At 37.2% G+C, this 24,422-nt stretch overlaps 1 protein-coding gene across 3 annotated transcripts in view; it reads right to left on the bottom strand.

Annotated features, from left to right (window-relative positions):
- The window catches only part of ralgapa2 (Ral GTPase activating protein catalytic subunit alpha 2), a 482,467-nt gene that overhangs the window by 63,620 nt on the left and 394,425 nt on the right, over nt 1-24,422 (bottom strand). For all 3 annotated transcript variants that reach the window (XM_059986278.1, XM_059986280.1, XM_059986279.1), the window contains exon 39: nt 6,038-6,159. In XM_059986278.1, the coding sequence (XP_059842261.1) occupies nt 6,038-6,159 (122 nt within the window). The remainder of the gene's footprint in view (nt 1-6,037; nt 6,160-24,422) is intronic.

Below are 24,422 nucleotides of genomic sequence, written 5' to 3'. Positions count from 1 at the left end.
GAGTAGGTTCTTAAGAGAGAATATAGAGTTTGGTAGAAATCTGAAAAGCAGGACCACCAGAGTAGTAATCTCTCAATTGCTGCCTTTGTCATGTGCAATAGGATGATTTGGGCGATGAATATGTGGCTGAGAAGCTGGTGCAAGGGACAGGGTTTCAGATTTCTGGATCATTGGGACCCCTTCTGGGGAAGGTATGGCCTGTATAAAAAGGATGGCTTACACCAGAACCTGGGGGGAACCCATATCCTTGTGGGCAGGTTTGCTAGAGCTATTGGGGAGGGTTTAAACTTATTTGGTAGGAGGATGGGAACTTCAGAGATAGGGCTGAGGATGGGGCAGTTGGTATACAAGCAAATGCAGTGTGTATTGAGACTCTGAGGAAGGACAGGCAAAGGATAGTGCAACATTGCAGTCAGTGGGATGAGCTGAAGTGCCACATAGAGTCTAAATCAAAGGGTGATGAATACAAGACTGAAGGTGTTACATTTGTACGCACACTGTATACAGCTCAAAGTTAATGATCTTGTGGTGCAGTTAGGGATTGGCAAGTATGATGTTGTAGGCATCACTGAGTTATGGCTGAAAGAAGATCATAGTTGGGAGCTTAACATCCAAGGATACACTTTGTATTGAAAGGACAGGTGGGTAGGCAGAGGGGGTGAGGTAGCTCTGTTGGTAAAAGTTGAAATCAAATCTTTGGAAAGAAGTGACATAGGATCAGAAGATGTAGGATCCTTGTGAGTAGAGTTAAGAAACCGCAAGGGTGAAGGACCTAATTGGAGATAAGTATAGGACCCCGAACAGTAGCCAGGGTGTGGGTTACAAATTTCAATGGGAAATAGAAGAGGCATGTAAAAAGGGCAATGCTATGATAGTCATGGGGGATTTCAATATACAGGTAGATTGGGAAAATCAGGTTTCCAAGAGAGGGACTTCGTAGAATGCTTTCTAGAGCAGCTTGGGTAAAAGTGATTCCGATTGGGTGTTGTGTAATGATCCAGATTTGATTAGGGAGCTCAAGGTAAAGGGACCCTTATGATGCAGTGATTATAATATGATAGAATTCACCCTGCAGTTTGAGAGGGAGAAGATAAAGTCAGATGTTTCAGTATTACAGTAGAGTAAAGGGAATTATGGGGCATGAAAGAGGAGCTGGCTAAAGTTGATTGGAAGGGAATACTAACAGAGTTGACTGCAGAACAGCAATGGCTAGAGTTTCTAGGAGCAATTCAGAAGGGGCAGGATAGATACATCCCTAAGATGAAGAGTACTCTAAAAGGAGGATGAGGCAACCATGGTTGACAGGTGAAGTCAAAAACAGCATTAAAGGAAAAGAGAGGGCATATAGCAAAAATTAGTGGGAAGTTATTGGATTGGGAATCTATTAAAAATCAATAGACAGCAACTAAAAACCGGTCATAGGAGAGAAAAGATGAAATGTGAAGGAAGGCCAGTGAATAAATTAAGATACCCAAAGTTTTTTTTAGATATATTGTTATGATCCCAGCCCCCTCCTTTGTGAGAATCGCAAGAACACCCATCGGGGGGGGGGGGGGGGGGGTCAGTAGACCCAGTAGGAGAGAGAGAGAGAGAAATGTGCCAAATTGCACGTTCCACCTGGGATGCAGAATAAGACGACAGCGACTATTGTCTCATGGAGACCACGTGAAAAGCCCTCGGGCAAGGTGGGCTGGTTGAGAGAGAGATTGCATCATCCCAACCCGATTGACACCTGCGACCCCATGAGGAAGTATAAAGGAGAGTCTCAGGGGGACAGCCCCTTCAGACGCACCAAGAAGACACGAGAGAGAGATCCAGCAGCAGCGGGAAGCCATTCTGAAGGAAGCCACATGTGTTAGATTCCGGGATTGGAATTTGTGGCTGGAATCACAGAAAACCGCTTTTAACTAACATCGGGGAGAGGGAACCAACGCTCCCCCGATTCCACGGAAGCTTCATCAAGATTTGCCAAGTTCTTTCTCTTCTCCCCAATCTCTCTCTCTCGGTTGCCCCACATGAAACCCAACGATTCTCAAAAGGCTGAGGCCTGCAGACTTCTGAGTGACTTTTATATTTCCAACGGACAATCTATTATCCCCTAGACAACAGCAGAGCTCACTTCTTAATGATGATTATTACTATACCCGCGCTTTAGACTGAGTATTGACGACGTGCATTATCTGAATGTTTGTATTAACCTTACTTTTGTGTCCCTTTATAAATAAAAACGTTTGAAAATAGTGACATCAGACTTCAACGGACTTCTCTATCCTTGCTGGTAAGTTATCCAGTTACGGGATACATAACAATATAAAGAGTAAAGGAGAGGCGAGAGTGGATATCGGACTGCTGAAAAATGATGCTGGAGAGGTAGTATTTGTGGGTGGGGGGGGCAGAGAAATAGCGGACAAACTTAATAAATTTGTCAATGATTTGGATGATGGAATTGATGGCATTGTGACCACGTTTGTGGATGATACGAGGGTAGGTGGAGGGAAAGGTAGTGTTGAGGAAGCAGGGAGTCTGCAGAAGGACTTAGATTGGGAGAATAGGCAAAGAAGTGGCAGATATAATGTAGTGTAGGGAAGTATATGGTCATGCACTTTGGTAGATGGAATGAAAAGATAAGACTATTTTCTAAAAGGGAAGAAAATTCAAAAATCAGGAGTGCAAAGGCACTTGGTAGTCCTCATCCAGGATTTCCTAAAAATAAATTTGCAGGTTGAGTCGGTGGTTACGAATGCAAATGCAATGTTAGCAATCATTTTGAAAGGACTAGAAGCTCAGCGGAAGATTGTCATGCTGTGGCTGTATAAGGCACCAGTCAGTCTGCATGGAGTATTGAGAGCAGGTTTGGGCCCCTTATCTAAAAGATGTGCTGGTATTGGAGAGTGATGGAGCCCAGAAGAGGCTCATGAGAATGATTTCAGGAATGAAAGTGTTAAAGTATGAGAAGAGTTTGATGGCTCTGGGCCTGTACTTGCTGGAGTTCAGAAGAATGAGAGGGAATCTCATTGAAACCTATCAAATACTGAAAAGCCTATATAGAGAGGGCGCAAAGAGGACATCTCTTACAGAGGGGGAATCAAAGATGAGAGGGCACAGCTTCAGAATAGAGGGACATCCATTTAGAATAGAGATAAGGAGGAATTTCCTCAATTTATTGCCATACATGGCTGTGGAGGCCGTATCATTGAGTACATTTAAAGCAGAGGTTGATAGGTTCAGGATTAATCAAGGTCACATGGAAAAGGCAGGAAAAGATTGAGAGGGATAATAAATCAGCCACGATGAATGGCAGAGCAGACTTGATGGACCGAATGGCCTAATTCTGCTCTTATATCTTATGGCCTAAAAGCTGGTAAGTAAATCTGAATCCACAGGCAGAACTATTTGCAGGACATGAATTAAATAATCTTGTTTTCTAGCAGCAAAAGCTTGGAATAGCACAACCAATTCACACCTCTATAGACATGTTCTTCTTTGCTGACCATCAGCTATTCTCCCTGCTGCATTGAGGATGCCCAACCCCACAATCAGACCCTTCTCCCTGAAGTGATTACTTCTGACCAGCTCAAGTGAACATGTCCATCTTGTTTTGGTCACAGCCATTTCCATCCCATCTGGATCTGGACTCTTCCCATTCAGCCATGCACTTTAATTGGTTTCGATTCAATTGTTCTTCATTTACCTAAATCCCCAAAGGCACAATGCTGTAAGGCACTAACAAATCCAAGAAATGAAAGTTTGCTTTTTATCCTGTTATTCATCTGTAACTATAATTTTGTTTTACAGACCATGCCAATCATCTCATTTTCTGTAATTAAATGATACCATGCATATGCATTGAATACATACCATATCAATCTCACAAATGAATATCTTTTGGGCTATTTGGTCATTTGAATGGATACTTACTTAAACTAATTCTTACAGAGGGAACTCACTTTCAAAGTTAATCCACAGACCTCGTCTTATACTTTCTTTTTTTAATTGTGTCAAGGCCACCATTTTTCCAATACTCCCCTACTTAGACTCTAGTGTTGGACAAGAAACATACTGCTTCAGGAATCTATCAAGGATGTATTTGTAAAACTTCTCATCTGATTTATATTTGATGCAAACTAGGTGGGTTTTGCGATGTCCATCACAACAGCAAAATGCTGAAACTGCCTGGATTCCTGATCTTCAATTTCTATAGCAGGATTTGATTTCCATCCAATAAACTGACAAACCTCACACTACTCTTTGATTCAGGTCAGGTACAATGCACTCGGGAAATATCAATAAAATTGTATCACATTACACAGAAAGAGAAAAATAGTTTAAAGATACAGAAAAACACAAAAAGAAAGAAGTATTAAAAAGATATACACCCACAGGAGAAAATACTGACCATCTCTTTATGTAAAATCCAGTATCACTCTTTTACTGAATTTCATTTTGTTTCATTTGGTAGGACGATACAATCAATAAGTTAAATGTTAGTTAAATAGTACTTAAATCACTTCAGCTTAATGCAAACAGACTCCATGAACTAAAATTGGAATCAGTGCAAACAATGAATTACACAAGAAATAAAGCCTAAAGGTTATAACCTTTTTAGGAATCTGGGGTAATATAGGGAGTGCAAATGATTGTACATGAATTCAGTGTGTGTTGTAGAAATCAACATGCAATTTTTTTAATGCAGTTCAAAATATTAGGCTACACTAGCAGGATAAAATACAAATCAGAAATGAATGCTGTAATGATCATCACAAGAGAATAAAAGAACAGTAACAGAGGATAGGAAATTATGAAGAAGAAAATGTTTCCTAATACCACAAATTCCGCTGATGATGTTGGTTCAAGCAGATTTCATACAATCAGAAGCCTTCAGTAGAAAAATGAATTTATTTAAAGGTTGGCCTACAGAGCAGAAATAAGCAGAAATATCTCATGCCAAAAATAAGCATATGGCATGTTATTAGGAATTATCATACAAGTAAATCATATAAATGATTTCAAGAGATAAGGCATATGTTGCTGAGCAAAAAAGAGAACTAAGGGACCAAGTGGAAAATTTGTGTAATCAACTAAACAGATTGTTAGGCTTGAGGTAAATGGTTGCCACTGCTGCTAATAGAATTAAGAATGCCAGTAAAATCAAGTAATTTGCTGGCATATTATTATTAAGGCTTAAGATTTTATTCTGTAATTTATAAAATAAAGTTTAGAAAAGCACATTGTGAATTAAATTTTACATCAACAAATATTTTCAGCAACTCTCAAAATAATAATAAAGTAACAATGTTTTCAGAAACTTCTTGAACTTTTGAAACCTTTCAAAATTCTTCAGTAAAGTATTTTGCTTTAGTAATGGATTATTTAGTACACTTATCGAAGTCCTTCACTATAATTGTTTGATAAATGATTGGATTTTGCTTCTTCTAACACAAGAAGCCACAATTTTTGTAACATTTTACTAAGGACTTAGATTCTGGAAAAGTCTGGAGTCTTTCGGAAGATGCCAGTAAATTACAATATGATTTTTTGGCACAAAATTGAGGCCTAATAGCTATTAATAATTACACTTGTTTGATATTACTTCTGGAATTTATTTGTGTTATATACTTGGAATGTGCATAGTATTCCTCGACCAACTGCAGGACAAATATGGGATATTAGTGACTTCTGTACTACTGGATCTTTTGCCCTCAATTCAGTACTAATTCAAATAAGATTTTCTATTGTACATTCAATACATATCAAACAATCTGTATCATTTACTTAGTGTGAAGGTATTATGCCAAGCAAATTCATTTACTTACCTGGTTTGGATGGTCACCAATTAAAGAAAAGAAAATGAATAAAAATGGATGAAGGAATAGCTTTCATACAAAAAAAATTAAATGAGTACTTTTTCCATTTCATATTCATTTGATTTATTCTAAATAAAAGAGGGTGTCTTGAATTTTTGAGCATTTGTCTGCAAAAAACTGTTGCACACCTGACACCAGAGTGATCCACAAAGAAAAGAATAAATTTGACTTACCCATGTTATTGAGGGAGTAGCTTGGGGAGGGTGCGAAGACTTGGGATGCAAAATCTTCAAATGGCATGACCTCTTTGTGTTGCTGAACTATTGCTTCAACGTACTGAGCTCTTTCTTCATAACTGTGTGATTGGTTAAAGAAGTATGCAGAAGCAAGTGGAGGTGAACATAACCAAAATCTTAAGTGATGCATAGAAATGCCATTTCAACACCTGTATTTTTCTAACAGCCAAGCAGCAGAATATTTATACAATTACAATAGCTCATGTTAACGACTCTGCTCCCATCAATATTTCACAACTTCTTTATCATTCTAGCTGCAACAAGAAATTTAAAAAAATAATTTAACTGTAATCTGAAAACACTTTGGCATTAATTTTATGTAAACAATACGACATCATCAACTTTAGGTACTAGCAGTATTTCATCCAGTATAATGTGGTTTTGGATATTTAAATAAAAATAAATAATTCATTCATTTAAAGGAACGAACTCTGTAATATTGACAGATGGTAGGATAAAATTTACGATTTTCAAATTGCAACCTATTTGCTCTTGTACCCTTCCACAGAATCTAACCTATTTGAAAACATTCACCAGAACTCGTAGGGAAATAGAACAAGTAAATTAAGGCAGAGGGTAAAGCTCTGATATTATTATTCTTTTATTATACATGATCATTGTGTAAGCACTGGTCCAGGTGCAGAAATGTTCAGTAATGCCTAGCTGTGCAATTTGAACAGAACTCTCACTGCAACATGCTCTAAAACTTTGGATCAATCAAAACCATTTAAAATTAATTTAACTTAAAACACTTTGGAGTACATCACTTTACTGCCGAACAGTTTTCAATTTCAGTGTGTCATAGTTAATAAGCAACGCGTGCCAGACCTGCCAAAGAATATTATTTAAAACTCGGAGCTCTAAGAATAAACTCAAAGCCCCACACAAGAAATACACTCTGTCAAAAATCTGATTACATTATCTGTAATAAAACACCACTAAATTGCTTCCCTATGACCACAGTAAAACTCGCAACTGCCGCAGTAATCAAAAACCAGTCACCAATAACTTAAAAGCGTGACAGAGTTCAACAACCTTCCAGCTGCCCTAATAGCACCCCTGCTTGTAGCTGCCTTTCATGACACACTGTGGAGAGCTTTAATTTTCTTCTTTGTGTAAAGTTTCACACTCTACAAAAGAGGGTTGAAACATAGTTATAAATCACATACAAAATGCAGGCCCTTGTAAAATTTGCTGTTGTCTTTAACACTCCTTGGAAAGTGAAGTTGATATTCATATACTAAATTGGCAGTCAAAATGCAAATGCATCGAAGAACAGCATAAGATATAATCTGAAATTGGGAATAATACAGTCAACTGTTACTTCTAAGAGTTTTAGAATAGTGTTCTGGCAAAATTAGACAACATTAAAGGGTTGGGCTGGGAAGGGTGGGTGCTGCTTATAAAATTTAAAGTTGTGTGTTTTCTATAATTATACTGCAATGGAACGTAACATGTAAGACTTAAAACAGAGTAAAAAATTAAGTTTACAAATTATTTAATCATATAGTGATGCTTTTTAAATGTAAAATTATTTTGTCTGCTCAATTATTTTGTGTTAGAGTTGAAATATGGACCTTATGAGTTTATTTATTGCTGGCCTTTCTGTACAGACTCAAATTCTGATGACCCTAGTTAATGAATAGCCTGCTTAATTTGGTAAGACCAGAGGCACACATTTCTGCCAATTCTTTAGGGACCAACTGATGCCATTCATAAGTCATTAGATGTTGTCTTTTTCTGAAATGCATGCAGGCTGTTGCTGGGTCTTTCCACTCCATATTGCCACAGCAAGCCACTGGCCTCGTCAACAGCAGGCTGTTGGGCTGGTGTGTCCTTCTGGCGAACAGGCGCTTTGACACTAAGCTGGCACGTGCTGGCGCAGCAGGAGCAGGCTTGGGCGTGACAAATTGTTGAAAGAGCCGAGCTAAAGTTGAGGCCGTGAGCCACCTGAGCCTCAGGCCCTCTATGGGCCTGTCATCAGTTGCCAATTCATTGCTTGGCCAATAGTCTGTAGTCAGCTTCTGGGCTCAGTTTAAACAAGGCAGAAACAATATATAGCTCTTTCAGGCGATGGCTAATAACACCCTGCTGTTTAATGAAAGGCCCTGCATAACTAACACATAAGAATACAATACAGCACACAACAGCTAACAAAACATAGACATTCACTAAATAATGTATGCAAAGACAGTAAGACCAGGGACTCCAAATTAACGTAAACCCAAATGATCTAGTACAATAGCCAGCTCTCTCATGAAGGCAGGCAGGCAGTAATGTGGACCGTGACAACATGCATCAAGTCTGGACGGAAAAAGCAGAAACAATGATAGCATACTGCATATATTAAGATTTTGCCCAATGTATATTTTAGCCCTTAGCATGGTCACTGCACTGATTTTAACATTTCATTTTTGCAGTTTATTCAAATACCTTGGTACAAAACAGCAGCATATTAAGTTTAAAGTTCATGTTTGTAGATCTTATGTTTGTGTAGCAGCAGATTTAAAAATTAGATAGAGTTTGGTTGCTTGAGACCAAAACTGCGGCTTCTTTTATTAATAACATTGTCAGAAAGTGCAATTTTCCCATGTACATATTAAAATTATAACAGAGAGCTTTGATGCACATTAGTCTTTTTAAATGCTCCACATAATTGTATCATGGTGTTTCTGTGGTTCAGCTTACTGTTTCTCTAGTATTGATTGTCTACATTAAACACAAATAGCTTTTTAAAAAGAGGAGACATATCACAATCAAAGAGGAAGCATAATTAACCAGGTAATATTCACAATCATATATAATGACTATACTTCAAGATGCTGCAGACGGCTAGATTTTAAATGTTTAGAATATTAATGACATATGATATGTTAACTATCTTTCTTGTGATATTTAACTGAACTATATATAAACAATAATTATCAAATAATGGATGAAAAAATTCCTTTACAATTCAATTAATTCCTTATGTTGCAGGTTACAGGATAACAAGAATGGAAAAAGCACATCAAGTCCTTGTTGTCATAGTAACTGATGTCACTAAGAATGAGTCACTTTGAGAGCAAGTACATTAGCAAAGACCATAAACACACAGCCATGCAAAAAAAGGCCACTGTAAGAAATGCATCAAAAATATTACCTCAGCAAAGTGGATAAAATATAATTTTGGAAGGCATTAGGAATAGAATTTCTCTGCAGTCTCATTAAAAATTGAGTTCTCTCAAAAATGAGGCTACACAAAAAAATAAATTAGGAAAGGACAAAAGGTAAATAAAGCCATATGGTCCTCCATTATCATAGATGCAGATAATTTCTACATGGTTACTACTGAGATTGCTTGCCTAAATATTGACAAAAGTAAGAGCGGACATGATTTCCTTAGATAGGATACACCTACGCAGCAAAATTGTTTGCTTTAAGCTGAACAGTCTACAACATTACTAACAAAACAAAACATAAATGTAACTGAAACAATACCTACTGAAATGCTGCTTTTCAGCTGCATATTTGCCCAGTTGTTCCAAAGAAAGCTAAACCAAAAAATTCCTGACATTGATCTTTGTATTTCAAGAAAATCAGACCAGCGACACTAAATGAAAACCTGACACTGTTCTTGTTCTTTATTCAATAATTCTGCATTATATATCAGATGTTTTAAACCAGAAATCACCACACTAAAAATCCTGTTCTGCATTATATTGTCACAGCTAAAGTGGTCAAAGGGTTTCTGTATAATCGGAGGAAGGAAAAAGTAATCAGGATTCATATTTGCTAAGAAGTGATAAAGGACTCCTGCCTATTCTCTGCATGAGATGTTCAGTTTCAATCCATTAAGACATAAGATACTGATACAGAAATTGGCAAAGACTGGATAATATCAAATTCACTTGGTTGAAAATCAAGACCAATGATTATGAGCGAACTGCAACCGGTCAATTTCTGGAGAAGTTATTCTTATACAGGACAGTTGACCCAATGTGGACTTTATCACTTGATGAATGCAAGGCTAAATTATACTTTTTGGGTTATATACATTGTATCACATCATTAAACATAACAGGTAATAACTTTGTGCCAGCAAAAAACATTGAACTATGCTGATTTGTCAAAGGTATTTAACATTGCGGTTAATACTCCATTTAATCTTTCAACTAATTACAGCAACAAATACAGAAAATGCTGGGCATTTTTGAGTATTTACAATCTTTTTTAATTTTCATGCATTTGTTGAAATCAGGATTACAGTAAATTCCAGGGCAATGTATCACTGTTTTGAGAAACACAACTTCTATATCAGAGGAACATGGTTGGTTTATAGCATCCACTGTTAAATTATCAAATAGCAAGAAGAGAAAGAGAATACAAAAAAAAAATCTGAACCTTTAATATCCTGCAAAGAATGGGCACTCATGAGAGGTAGTTGAAGACACCTAGGTCATGTAGCAGCTGAGGCCTTCAGTAGCAGAGATTAGGAGGAAAAGTAGGAAAATGAACAAAAATAGTACCTATTCTCAACCATCTAAAATTATTATGTTTTTCCTCTTCTTTTCCAGTCTGAAATTTGGAATAATCTTGAGTACTCAAAATGTGCCTCAAAATCCCCTTTAATTAAATGTGCAATATAGTCACTCTTAGACTGTAGGAAACATAACAGTCAATTGGAAGCCAAACAAATTCTTCCAAATACCAATGTGATAATGAATGGTCAATCTGTTGATTCAAGAATAAAATATGATTAGGATGCCAAGGATCCCATGCTTGATCTTTTACAAATTGTCCTGGGAATAAATTAACAGGTGGACAGAGTAAAAGTAAGTATATGTTGAAAGCTTTCTTGAAGAATAACATCTCCAGTGAGTCCTGTGACAACTTAGAGTAGAGAAGAACACTTTGGGAGGGCATGGAGAATCTTAAGGCCGTGCACCAGGAATTCACATCAGTTTTGCGTGGGTGTCAGAAGAAGCACACCTCTCCACACACCCAGGCTGTCAGCCACCACCTGCCCCCTCTGTGAAAGGGCCTACTTTGGCTTCAACAACTTCCTCAGCACCCCCTCCTAAACCAAAACAGTGTGAAAGTAAATCATCCTTAAAGCAGGGGAACTGCCCCACAGAATTAGGAGATTCACCAAGAAGCCTCTACAAATAACATGATAAAGAATCAGAATGATATGTTGATTCAGGAGTAAAAATAGACTAACACAAAATGTTGGAGGGGCTCAGTAGACTAGGCAGCATCTATGGAAAAGAATACAGTCAACAGTCCGGGGTGAAATCATCCTCCAAACTGTGCCCATGTCACCAGCTAACTGTTACTTTTTCCCCCCTTTAAGGTTCACCTGCTAGCCAAGTGTTATATCAGCCATAATCAAATGTCCCCGGAACACAGCACTAGATTATGCACAAAATGGAAAATATCTTGGGTGATGTAGACTTAGCCCAAGGGTCGGCAACCCGCGGCTCCGGAGCCGCATGCGACTCTTTGATCTCTGTGCTGCGGCTCCCCGTAGTTTGTTAGTTTTTGAAATGCTTAGACTTACTATGTTCATACATATATTTTATGGCTTATCTTTTGGTAAACTCATTTATATTGTAACTATTATGTATGTTTTTTTTTCATATGTAATGGAATTTATATGTTGGTAATTTCTTTATCAATATATCATTTGTATTCCATATTACTAATATTAATAAAAAGATTTAGAAAGAAAGAAAGTTTTTGAAATGTAATTCGAAATTTGAAGATTATGGTGATCTTGTACAATCTAAAAATGTTGTGGAGACCCCATTTCCTGGCACATCCGAACCGGCTCACAATTAGCCACCGTTCCGGCTAAGGGAGATAGCCTACGGGGGTTTGTGGGTACGTGCCTTTTGGAGCATCCGCGCCCACGGGGACGGGTTGAGGGAGGCTTTAAATCAAGGCTGTTTAGTTCGAATAAAGTTACCTTTGACTGCAGTGTCTTTATTTTAGCGCTGCGTGTAGCGCTACACCGCTATGTGTTTTTTATCGCTATTAATATACATCACCACTGCCAATGCCTGACACCCGCCAGTGCGCGCTTTCTTTTAATTCTTCGATCCAAGGTAGGCTACCTATGGAGTAACCTTCAACCCAACGTCTTTTTTTCGGAGTTCAAAATGTTTTTGTTGCATGCAGAAATGTAATTTCGTTTTCTCTGCAGGAGTTCATCAATTTCATAAATGCAACACATTATAGTTTGTTTATACATAGCATAAAGGCAAAAAAAACCATTGTATGCAGTGTTATTTCATTTTAAATGTCAAACGGGTTTTGTGGCTCCCAGTGTTTTCTTTTCTGTGGGAAATGGGTCCATATTGGCTCTTTCAGTGGTAAACATTGCCGACCCCTGACTTAGCCTAATGCAGCATCTGAAAGGTGTATCACAGTGCGCAAGTTCTTTCAAACTGCACTGGATGGCAGCCAGAAATTTGAAACTTATAATCAAATACCAGTAATTCTAAGAAAAAAATCAAAAAACGGCAACAAAGTATGATTTTCATGTTTCTCCTGAATTTTACATTATGTAGTTAAGTATGAGACAGCTGCAGAATCTAATTCAGACAAATTTGATACAAATAGGTCATAAAACCATATACTTCCTACTCAAAAGCTTTAATTGGATTGGGTCATGGAATTTACTTTGATTAGCTATCATTTTCACAACCAGTTGAGTTCTGGCTTCCAACTGGTGCACGTCAAATATTCTGCAGTGATGCCCCTCAATGGGGACCACTAACCGATGCTGTTTGTCTGCATTGTTGATTATATAGTCACACAGCAAGTGTTAAATGCCAGCTTTCTTTTCAAAGAATTCCAAATTGAGAAGGAGAGGGTAAAACAGAATCATCTATAAAAATAACCATCAATTTATACTTCTATTAAATTTAGAAGGGGTGAATCAATAAGGTCTGTGATGTTACTAAATAATGAATTGCCAACTAATTTTCAAAAAGACACTAACATCCTATTTACATCATAATCCACTCTTTCAAAATGCTTTAATATATCATGGCAGCTTAGACTACTTGAGGCCAGAAATGATTCACTCAGTTCTGTTTTACCTTTTTCTTTTTTTGACTGGTGGGCTTAACAACAAAATGCAATTGAATTTGTGACAAAGCCTAATTCAAACATTTCATATCCAAAACCATTTGGTGCATTGATATTTGAGCCTTAACCATTAAGCTCTCAATATCCTCTGAAAACAGTTTTAAACTACTGCAGCTCCATTATAATCCTCAAAAGGTTACAGGTAGGTCTTGTAACTTTTATAAATTTGGAGTCAGATGTCTGGCTGTACAATAGACAGAACATGAGCCGTGAGAATGCAGGAGAGAGCACTCAGATCAATTAGACTTACTTACTTACAAGTTCTTCAGAAATATGTTTGTTTCCTTATCTGCATAACTAAACCCATGCATAACTATTCAGTCGGTAAGCACTATTTGTTTCTGTTTGAATTTTTAATGTGAAAACAAACAAATGCATTAACCTTCAGAAAGGGCTTATTCATTTTGCTCCTTTAGTGTTTTACATGTTTAACTTTACTGTTTCTAACAGTTACAGTCTCATTAATATAGAGAAAGGGAGAAGGTGGTAGCATTAACAAGCTCTATTAAAGAATGAACAATTGGCACAGGTATATCCCAAGAACCATAGCTCATTAACCTCTTTCTACAGATATCAGTTAGAATGCCAGTAAAGTTCTTAAGTGCAGAACCCGGGTTCTACTCAAGTAAGACAGGCTTTCAGTTTCAACTTGAGTGAACTCAGATTGGAAATTGAGAGTGACTTTCTACTTCTTCCATTTACAAGTTTTCCTGGAATAAGTCATGAGGGTTGTAGAGTATGTCTACTTACATCTGGAGAGATGTGTTATATTAAAATGCTTAAACAAATCAGTGCTACTTTCCATTGTTTGTACAATGCAATAATAGGTATTACAGATGTTCAGCATTGTTTGATGGCCATTAGACAAGTTATATTAACTTGTAACTACTGATTACTTAAGCTACAGAACATCACATAAACAGTTTCAAAAGAAACATTCTAGTACTTTGTTGGGGGAGGGTGGACATTATCCTGCATCTCTATTAATTGGGCAACTCAAAGAGGCGAAACAACCTTCTGGAAAATGGCTTGGATTTTCTGCAAAGGTGTCAGCGTTTGATGAGATTATACAATTAGTCTGACTGTAACTTCTGCATGATTAGAAGTGAATTCAAAGATTGTAGTCAGAGATGTGCATCAGTGATTCCCTGCTCCTTCACAGGTTGTATTTCTGCTCATCTTCCCCATAGTAATCTTGAGAACTTCCATGTACTTAAAGATTATTCTCTCTTAAAATACATAGAATATATTATCCTCTATTAATAGTTATGGCAGTTATATTAGTAAAGGTTAATATTTCAGTCCCTACACATACATTATCTACAGCACACACAAAATGCTGGTGGAACACAGCAGGCCAGGAAGGGTCTCGGCCCGAAACGTCAACAGTGCTTCTCCCTATAGATGCTGCCTGGTCTGCTGTGTTCCACCAGCATTTTGTGTGTGTTGTTGTTTGAATTTCCAGCATCTGCAGATTTCCTCGTGTTTGCATTATCTACAGGTCCACTCTACATTTTGCATTTGGTTGAAAACTTTTCTTAGTTCCCAATTTGATATCTCTGAAATCTGACAATTTGTCAAAATAACTGTCAGCTCAGATAGTTTGAAGACATGGTTGGTAGGCACCAGAGATCCCCTAGAATTCATACTTGACATCAGATAATATTGGTAAAGGGGAAATCCACGTAACAGATATTGTTAGATCTCTGTGGACAGCTTTCTTTGAGATTAGAATTCAGCACGCTGACCTCATTGTTGCCTGTAAAATCCAAGATATAACTTTCAGCTTTTGGCCCATAATACTGCTGTGATCAGGAGCATCTTCATGTGTACAGCCCTACTGCAGGCTCTTCTTTACAGTACCAGGCATACAATCTTATAAAAATTCAATTTATCAGGTGGTAGCATTTGTATTTGATAATGAGTACTTAGGTACCTACTTTTCCCAAAGACTGACAAGCAATTTGTTCAGTCTTGATTGAAAATTGCCATTTCATGCTTTCCATTGCTGCTTTTATGTTTGTGAAATTAAAGATCAGTTATTTATTCAGCTATCCAAATATTATAATATATTTTAAAAAGAAATGTAATATCGATAGAAAATTAGATGCAAGCATAAACGAATGAATTGACAAGGATGAGAAAGAACAAAGGAGAGAATATGGAGAAAATGGCAAGTGAGCTATATTTTTTCAGGTGAGGTAAATCACCAAAACAGTGGGAAGTAGCACTTGATTTTGGGCAATGTAGGCATGGATTTCACTCCAAATAGCTAAAGATCAGATGCCTGCAGAGGATTAGGGGAGGAGAAGTTCGATAGTAGTTCCTACTGCTACACAAGAAGACAGCTGAGCAAAGGCACAATGAAATGATTGGCGCACTGAGAGGCCCATATTCAGTGTCAAGGTACATGGACAATCTTGACATTGAGTTGGTGTAGGAAGTTGCACAGAGCTTAATGCTCTCTCTGTCCACATTCATTCATTGGTTGATCCAAACAAAATGAATAGCCTTAGCAATGATATGATCACTTCCACTGTAGCACGCAAACACCCAACATCATTTTGAAGGTGGATTACAGCATGTAAAAAGAGCTGGTAAGGTGTCATACATTCCAAAACATTGTTCTCCAACAGATTATTAGCATTGTTGAGGTATCACACAGCAGCAATGATTCCATGACCAATTTTTTTCTCTCAGCAACTCTGAACTGGTGAAAAACTGAAGGCCAAGTTCAATTTCATTCCCATTTAATTTGAACTTCTGCCAGGTTTGTGATTTATAAATAATCACATAGCTCCATCAATGTAAACATGAAGAATATTTTGACTTCCTATGGAACACTATATACAATTAGGTAAAAATAACCTGTTGATCTAAGTTTGATCATAATCAGAACTAGGCACACAACATACTATACCCATAGCAATGAACTCTTGCCTGGTTATACATTATATTAGATTGCTCTTTTCTAATATTGTTAAAGCTATGAACACTTCAAAGATGTTCTTTATAATTAATCAGCACCTTTTAGTTAGAGCTGAGATCCAAAAATCATGAGTGTTTGATTTTGACTAGTGCCATTACCTCCCAATAAACTCATTAACACATATAAATCCTTTAATACTGAGTATAATGATAAAAGCAATATTGCATTCTTTGGCAGTCATTCAGGGTAATGTATGACTTATGTCTCCTCCAGTTCAACAGGCTCTGAGAACTAATAAGCCATTGTATGACCCATAGATTCTGCCACAGGTGGAGCAGGTACTAAACAGGATGGAAAGATTGGTCCTTTGAGAGGTGGTATCTTCTTTCATTGGGTTTCTTTACTACTGAAGGGATTTCCTGAATGCTCCTCAATTTTGAACAGTAATGAGCCAGAAATTCCCATGAGTTATTGGGGATGATACATTTTTTTCCTCAGTGGTTTTGGAGATGGTTCTTGCACAGCTTTCTCTGTTTATGAGACAATGGGATACAGAATGGATCAGTCAGTAGAAGACTTTATTTTGCAGATGTCTTGTGCAAGCTTCATTCTTCCATATGCTTTCACGAATGCATTGGCAAGGATGTGGAGCTTGGCCTCTGAACATGTGGCTATAGAAGATATCATCTGCATTTTTCAGCTCAATGGTTGACAATGGGTGATCCTTGCTTTTAAAGTGGAGAAAATGTAGGTTTGAGCAATTTTGCATTGTCTGTCAACCATCGCCACTCCAGCATGAACCTAGTTGGAGGTGAGGTGCTCAATGTCTTTTGTAAGAGTCTAGTATCAGTCATCCATATTGGAGCTGGTTTGGAGTAATTAAAGCCTTGATATTGGCTTAAGAGAGGATTTTGACCTTGGTTCACTTATCCTGCTAGTGGATATGGAGAATTTGCTTTTGGATGCCAGTTACACAACTCTAAAACATGATGAAGGTTGTAATCAATGGTGCTGATATATCATAAACATTGAACCATATTTGAGACTTTGATCTTCAAATATTCATTTGCTCTGATAACCAAAGACTGTACTCATTCACCGAAGGCAATGGTGAATTTTATTATTAATGTGCAGTGGTTCCTGAGATATTGAAGGTGCATGATCTCCAGGAATTTTCCTCGGAAATTCATCTTAATCCTACAACTGACACGATCCAACAAACCCATGAAAATTGGTGTCGGCCAAAATTGTCCTTTCAGCGACACTGCACCTTGCCTCCAACAAATTTCTTGGTGCAGTGGAGCACACTGATGGGCAAGGTGGGAGAACATCATCCTCACTCCAGAACCAAAGTCCTTCCAGCCTCTGTCTCAGAGCTGCAATATACAGACATTTGCCTTCCTGCACGTTCAGAGTCCGAGCTGCAAGGTAACTTGTTCACTGAAGACTACAGCAGAAAGGGACTTGTTCTAGACATCCACAAAGTAAAGATCCTTTTCCAATCCATCCACGTTACACATCACTGTTCATTGTGATTGAAGTTCTACTATAAGAACCTGAAAAATAGTTACCACATCCCAGTAGCCATCTTTCAGTGAATGCCCTTCCTTTTCAGCAATGCCCTTCCTTTTTATGAAAGTACAGGTAATGACTAGTTAAACATAAATGGGCAGTGGAGAGGTACAGGGCTTACATTATTAGATTGGCACTTAAATAATCAAGTCCTTAAAGTTATCTTTAAAAACGTTCAACTAAAATCACTGAATAGCTTACTATAACAGATAGCAGAATTGAAAACTGAACACATGATGATAATGTTCCTGTTAAAATGTAGTACTATCAGGTCATTATACCACTTTCTCATTATTTTATTCATTAAGTTTTTTTCAATTATTGGCATAATATATATTTTTAAGATTTTGGAAGAACTAATCCCCATATCATCAAATGTCTGCACCTGATACACGTCCTCAAAATCTCACACCGAAGTCTGAAATTCTAGGGGAATTCTGAGCAGCTCAATGGCAATAAACAGAACACTTCAAAATGCAGAAGCAAACATTTTATGTACAAATTATTCAAATAGGTCAAAATCTCCCCCATCATTTCCTTCATTATTTTTGTTATGCATTTGTACTTTTAGACATTAAGAAAAGACAAAGATTGCTTCGGGTGAGGGGAAAGGTCAACATTTCTAGTGCTGCCCATTGCACAAAGTAGTGTTGTATTTAACTACTTGGAAACAAATACTCTAGAAAGTACCTTAAATAAAATTAAATTATTAACTTTTTTTGAGGGGCTTTTCAGTGGAAACATTTCTTCATTAAGCAAAATAAAGATACATGTAATTTAGGACTGGAAAGCACAGTATGTTGAATTATTTCAGTCTACTGCTTTACAAAATAAAAGCAGTAGATTTTTACAGTCAATATTCTCACCAAATTTGCAGCATATAGCTATGGGGCAGCACAGCAGTGAAGTGGTTAGCACAACACTTTACAGTACAGTTGACCCAGGCTCAATTCCTGTGAAGAGATTGTACCTTCTCCCCGTGACCACATGGGTTTTCTCTAGGTGTTCCAGTTTCCTCCCACAATCCAAAGATGTACCAGTTGGTAGGTTAATTGGTCATTGTAAATTGTCCTGTGATTAGGCTAGAATTAAATGGGGGGGGGGGGTTCCGGGGCAGCATGGCTCAAAAAGCAGGAGGGTCTACTCAGCGTTGCATCTCAATAAATAAAACAATTTTAGAGGTGAACAATTGGCAAACATTAATTAGTAAATTAGTTTATTATTGACAGAAATACTGAAGAGCAGTAAAAAAAAAACTTACTTTACATGCCCTCCCTACAGATCACTTCATTACTTCAGTACAATATGGTGATACATGGAAAACTATAATAAAATGCTACAGTATGGAGAAAGTGCAGTGCAGGCAAACAATACGGTACTAGGGTATAAAAAGGTAGATTGTGAAGTCAAGAGTCCATCTTGATGTATGAAAACGCTAAACTTTTCAGTGAATTTGAGTCTTCTAGTTTTTCTATGGTGTCTCCTTTAATTATTCTGTCACAAGTTACGTTTTGCTGTATTTTTTCCTTCCATTCCTTTCAGCACAATCTAACCTATATATTATACTGCCTTGATATTTCTATGGATGTGTATTTCAGAGTTCTGTCTATGAGCATATCTTTAACATTTCATTATTGCTTGGCCACATTGTCTAGGCCAGGGGTCAGCAACCTTTACCACTGAAAGAGCCATTTGGACCCTTTTCCCACAGAAAAGAAAACACTGAGAGCCGCAAAACCCGTTTGACATTTAAAATGAAATAACACTGCATACAACGTTTTGTTTTGCCTTTATGGTATGTATAAACAAACTATAATGTGTTGCATTTATGAAATTGATGAACTCCTGCAGAGAAAACGAAATTACATTTCTGCATGCCACAAAAACATTTTGAACTCTGAAAAAAAGACGTTGGGTTGAAGGTTACTTTTAAGTAAAATACTCAACGTCTATTTGAGTCCTTCTTGTATTTATGAAAAACGCCAAACTTAAATTTACAGCCAGCAGCAAACCAAAAATAACGTCAGCCAGCTGTCAACCTGAAAAATAAAAGGACTATTTCACTGAACAATGAAAACATATGAATATACGTAAAATAATAGGCAATTAAAATATTTATCATACTTGGTCAGGTTGACTCACACCTGACAATGCAGTCGTATTCAGTAGGGATGGATCGATGCATAGGGGAGTGACCGGGAAGGATAATGTGTTTTTTTCCTCTCTGAACTCACAGAAGCGTTTCCCAAAAGATGTTTGCATTGCGATGATTGCAGAATGTAAATACTCCGAATTTATCATGTCGTGACCTTGTTTGAACTCTCTCAAATTGGGGAAGTGAGACAATGTGCCTTTCTGTAAATCTCTGGCAAGCACTGTCAACTTGCGCTCGAATGCCAAAACATCCTCCAACATGTGCAGGGCTGTACGTCCTTACCCCTGAAGAGCTGTGTTCAGCGTGTTCAGGTGCGCTGTCATGTCTACCATGAAGTGTAGCTTTTCCAGCCACTCTGGCTGTTCCAGCTCAGGAAAGGTGAGCCCTTTGCTGCCCAGGAAAGTTTTCACTTCTTCCAGACACGTTTCAGCACCTCCCCTCTGGACAGCCAGCGATAAAAACATGTTGTAGCGGTGTGCTACATGCAGTCAGTAAACTGCAGTCAAAGATAGCTTTATTCGAACTAAACAGCCTTGCTTTTAAGCCTCCCTCATCCCGCCAACCATGGGCGCGGATGCTGCAAAAGACACGTACTCACAAACCCCCGTAGGCTATCTCCCTTAGCCTGAACGCTGGCTAATTGTGAGCCGGTTCGGATGTGTCAGGAAATGGGTCGCCCGCCACAACGTCTTATTTAGATTGTACAAGATCACCATAATTTTCAAATTTAGAATTACATTTCAAAAACTAACAAACTAACATAAAATACATTTTAATTAAATACTGACCAATTATTTCCCAAAGCAACAGGGAGCCGCAGCACAGATGTAAAAGAGCCACATGTGGTTCCGGAGCCGCGGGTTGCCGACCCCCGGTCTAGGCATTGAAATTTATAAGTCCCAAGTCTCCTTGTGCAAGTTTTTTTACATTACATTCTTAAGCCCAAATATTTTTGATTGATCTACACAATTCACCCTTTCTGATGTTAAACAGATATGAACAATTGAATAAGCCAACCAAATCCTTACCAATTATCAATTGTATCAAATCAGACATTTTTACAATTAGTTTTTATATTCAGATTGTTTACGCAGATTAGGAACAGTGTGTATGCAAGAAGGACCTCGTTATTTCCACCTAATGCTTCTCCCAGTCTGAAATTATACCTATAATTAGTCTGAATTGCATTTAAAAAAAAATTGATTAAAAATTCCTTTTGTATAACTCAAAATATCTTAACGAAATAAAAATTTACTGTCATAAGAATGATGAATCTTTAAAAAGTGAAAGACTTCCAAAATAATCACGAAAAATTATTAACTATAAATGAGCCAACAAATATTTGTAGAGTGAGTGGCTGAAATATTATCAGATGACAAAATGAGAAAGAGTATTTTAAAATATTATTTGCCAGTTCATCCAACAGTGCTACACAACAGTGTAACAGTGCCTGCTTCACACCAAGATCCAGTAATCTTAGTCAGATGAATGAGACGAGCAAGCTCCAGTTAATTGCTTCTGTATTTGTTTTACTGAAACCAATATGATTGCCCTATTTTCCAGGGTTACCAATAGCTACAACACACAAAAAAACTACAGTCCTTATCTCTCAACCAGTTATTTTGCAGAATGCACATCATTCAGACATGAATGATATAAACAACTACGGGCTGAAGATTTACCATAAATAAATTTTTGTTAAAACATTAAACATTGATGATGCATGACAATATAATTCTCTCTGGGAATGGGAAATAATTACAAATATGTTTTAAACTTCTGCTCTGTAATAATTAAGTGATCACTAAATGTACCCTTACTATGATCCGAGTCTCATAAACAATACAAATGTACAAAGGCAGTCACAAACTAATGTTTCCTTGCCCACAAGGAAGTGTGGAAGGAGCATTCAAATAAAATTCAATATGAATTAAAATTATGAACAACACCAAAATCAATAGTTAGTTTCCTGATATCTGGTCCAGTTGAATGTGGATCAATGAATTTATTCACAGTTACTTTATAATGCAAATACATGAAATAAAATAGTTAAATGGAATTTTTATTCATAATAGCAGAACTTACCTGGAATTTCTTTCAAATATTTAGGAGACACCTATTTGCATGAGAGGCATTTTGTACTAAACTAGAATACTAGCACCATTTTATAATAGTGAGTTATAATATATTCACAGCTATTACTTTAGCTAGTTTTTGACATTGGTACAAGTAATCCTACAAATTACGAGTTATTTCCTCCTGCCATTCTTTATTATGTTTGAAGAAATTCCATTGAGACATATCTGTGAATTGCAGGTTTCAGTGTTACAAAATGTGTATAAGAACCTGACCTCTCATAATGTATTTCTAAATACTGGCTATAATACATCATTGCAATCCTACAGAATTTTCAGTCCATGCCCATAGTAACTTTCATAAACTAGCTGTCAGATGTGTTTCAGACAGAGATCTTGTTTCCTCCTGACAGTGTTGGGTGTATAATATCACTTGCCATCTTCAATAAGATTGCATATAATTAGATTCTATGGAGTGCATTGTTCCTCAGTGGCTAGTTCTACAGATATCAAACAACATACCTATGTATCACATAAATACTTTGCTACTAATATTTCTATTAACTAAGGTGTTGAAGTAAATAGAAGCCAAGCAAAAATGGTGACAGGAAGGCAACACCTCTCAAACTGCCCCCTCCATCATGCACCTACTACCCTACCCAAGGCAAATTTTTGAGTCACTTACTGGTTTCATCATTTACCTCAAACACCAACAGAAATGGAGAGGAAGCAAGTTAGCCTTGATCCTGAGGTACTGCAGAAGAAGAGGATATCCGATACTGGACGTGAAAGTAAATTGAAAATACCAAACTGTAATACAATGCAAAGACAATTATTCCTGCTAATGTCACAATTTTAGGGATTAACTCTTTACCTGAAGCCAATACCTAAACCTGAGTCTTTTCCAGATTACAAATACATTAACTTGTTTATCTATTGTAGTACCAGCAGCTAGACACATGAGCTGAAAACAAACCGCAGAAGCGACTCAGTTCGTCAGGCAGCATCTGTGCAGGCAGAAGGATAATCTATGTTTCTGGACGAAACATTGAATCAGGAAGTGAATTAGGGACAATGAGTGAAATGTCAAAAAATTATGAAAGGACTTTAAATGTAAAATAAATCAGTTGAATGCTTTTCCACCAAATTGTTTATAATTATGCAGTAAACAAACTTAAAGCAATGAGTGTACTGTAGTTCCTGAAAAATCTTTTTGCACATATGATAATGTGATAGAGTATGCTTGTTAAACATATCCTAAACATGCTGTGAGGTTAGTATCTTCAGGAGGAAGACGCAGAATTTTCTGCAGCATGTTTGACATACTCACTTCAACTAGCTAAACGTAATACATTATTTGAGGATTCTGAGAACAATCACATTGAGTTATCCTGCTCATAATGTATGCAGTTCAATTTTAGTTCCATTATTTCAAGATTCTCTGCAGGCATGGCATTGGATGTAGTCTGCAGCTGACTACACAATAAAAGTCAGTCAGGAAATGAATTGGAGATGACAGAATTGTTCTAGGATTCAAAGACACTAAATATTATGGTAGTAACTGAAAGTGTAATGGTATTGTGTTAACTGTCCACAAAGCCCTAAACCCAAAAGAAGGTTTTAAGCCTCATCCAATATAGATATCTACAGGTATCCTCACTATAGGGAGGTTATAGTGTATTCACCTAATCTTCAAGGACTAGCTTACTCCCCTGTCTAGTCTCTGCAGTGTGGTCTAGCTGCCAACACCCACTATTTGAGTGATGGGACCCCTCTCTACCAAGGAGGAGATACTTCCAACTAACAAAGTAGTTTAAACAGTTTATTTTTTTTAATGATGCACACTTAAACTTAGACAAAGTTCTTAACACATATTTAACACTCATAGGATTTCTGATTTGTACAAGATTTCTGAATTGCAAAAGATTTATAAACTACAAAAGATTTCCAAACACAGGCACAATTCTTAAGGACTAAAAGAACATACCAACAAGCTGCCGATGAACCAGTCATCTGTCATAGAAACCAAAGGCTGGAGAATGAATTCTAGTTCCCCTTTCTGTCATTCCGTTTGTCATTCTCCTTGTCTTTCCTAACAATCCCCAATGCTTTCTACTATTTACACTGGCTTACTACCAGTTGTCATTGTTTGCATCTGATGTTTCTCAGATACCTCTACTGTGACAAAGTAGTTCATCCAGATGGTCTAAAAGCTTCTGGGGATAGAGATCACGTCACCTTAAATTGATGTTGTCAGGGCTGACTCTCTGAATACACAAATATCCCAACCATTGATAGATCAACTAAGCCTGTGACCATGTTTGATATGCTAAGTGACATAACCCCCTTGTCTTATGTTTGTCTAATGCAGACAAGAAAACTCATGGTGACTTCATTTTGTAAACCATATCTCTTGAATAGCCAGTCCCTGTTATGCTTTGTAAACAATTTTGT

Source organism: Hypanus sabinus, chromosome 12 (assembly GCF_030144855.1).
Source record: "Hypanus sabinus isolate sHypSab1 chromosome 12, sHypSab1.hap1, whole genome shotgun sequence".
NCBI lineage: Eukaryota > Metazoa > Chordata > Chondrichthyes > Myliobatiformes > Dasyatidae > Hypanus > Hypanus sabinus.
The sequence above is the reverse complement of the archived record's forward strand: the minus strand, read 5'-3'. Positions and strand labels throughout refer to the sequence as shown.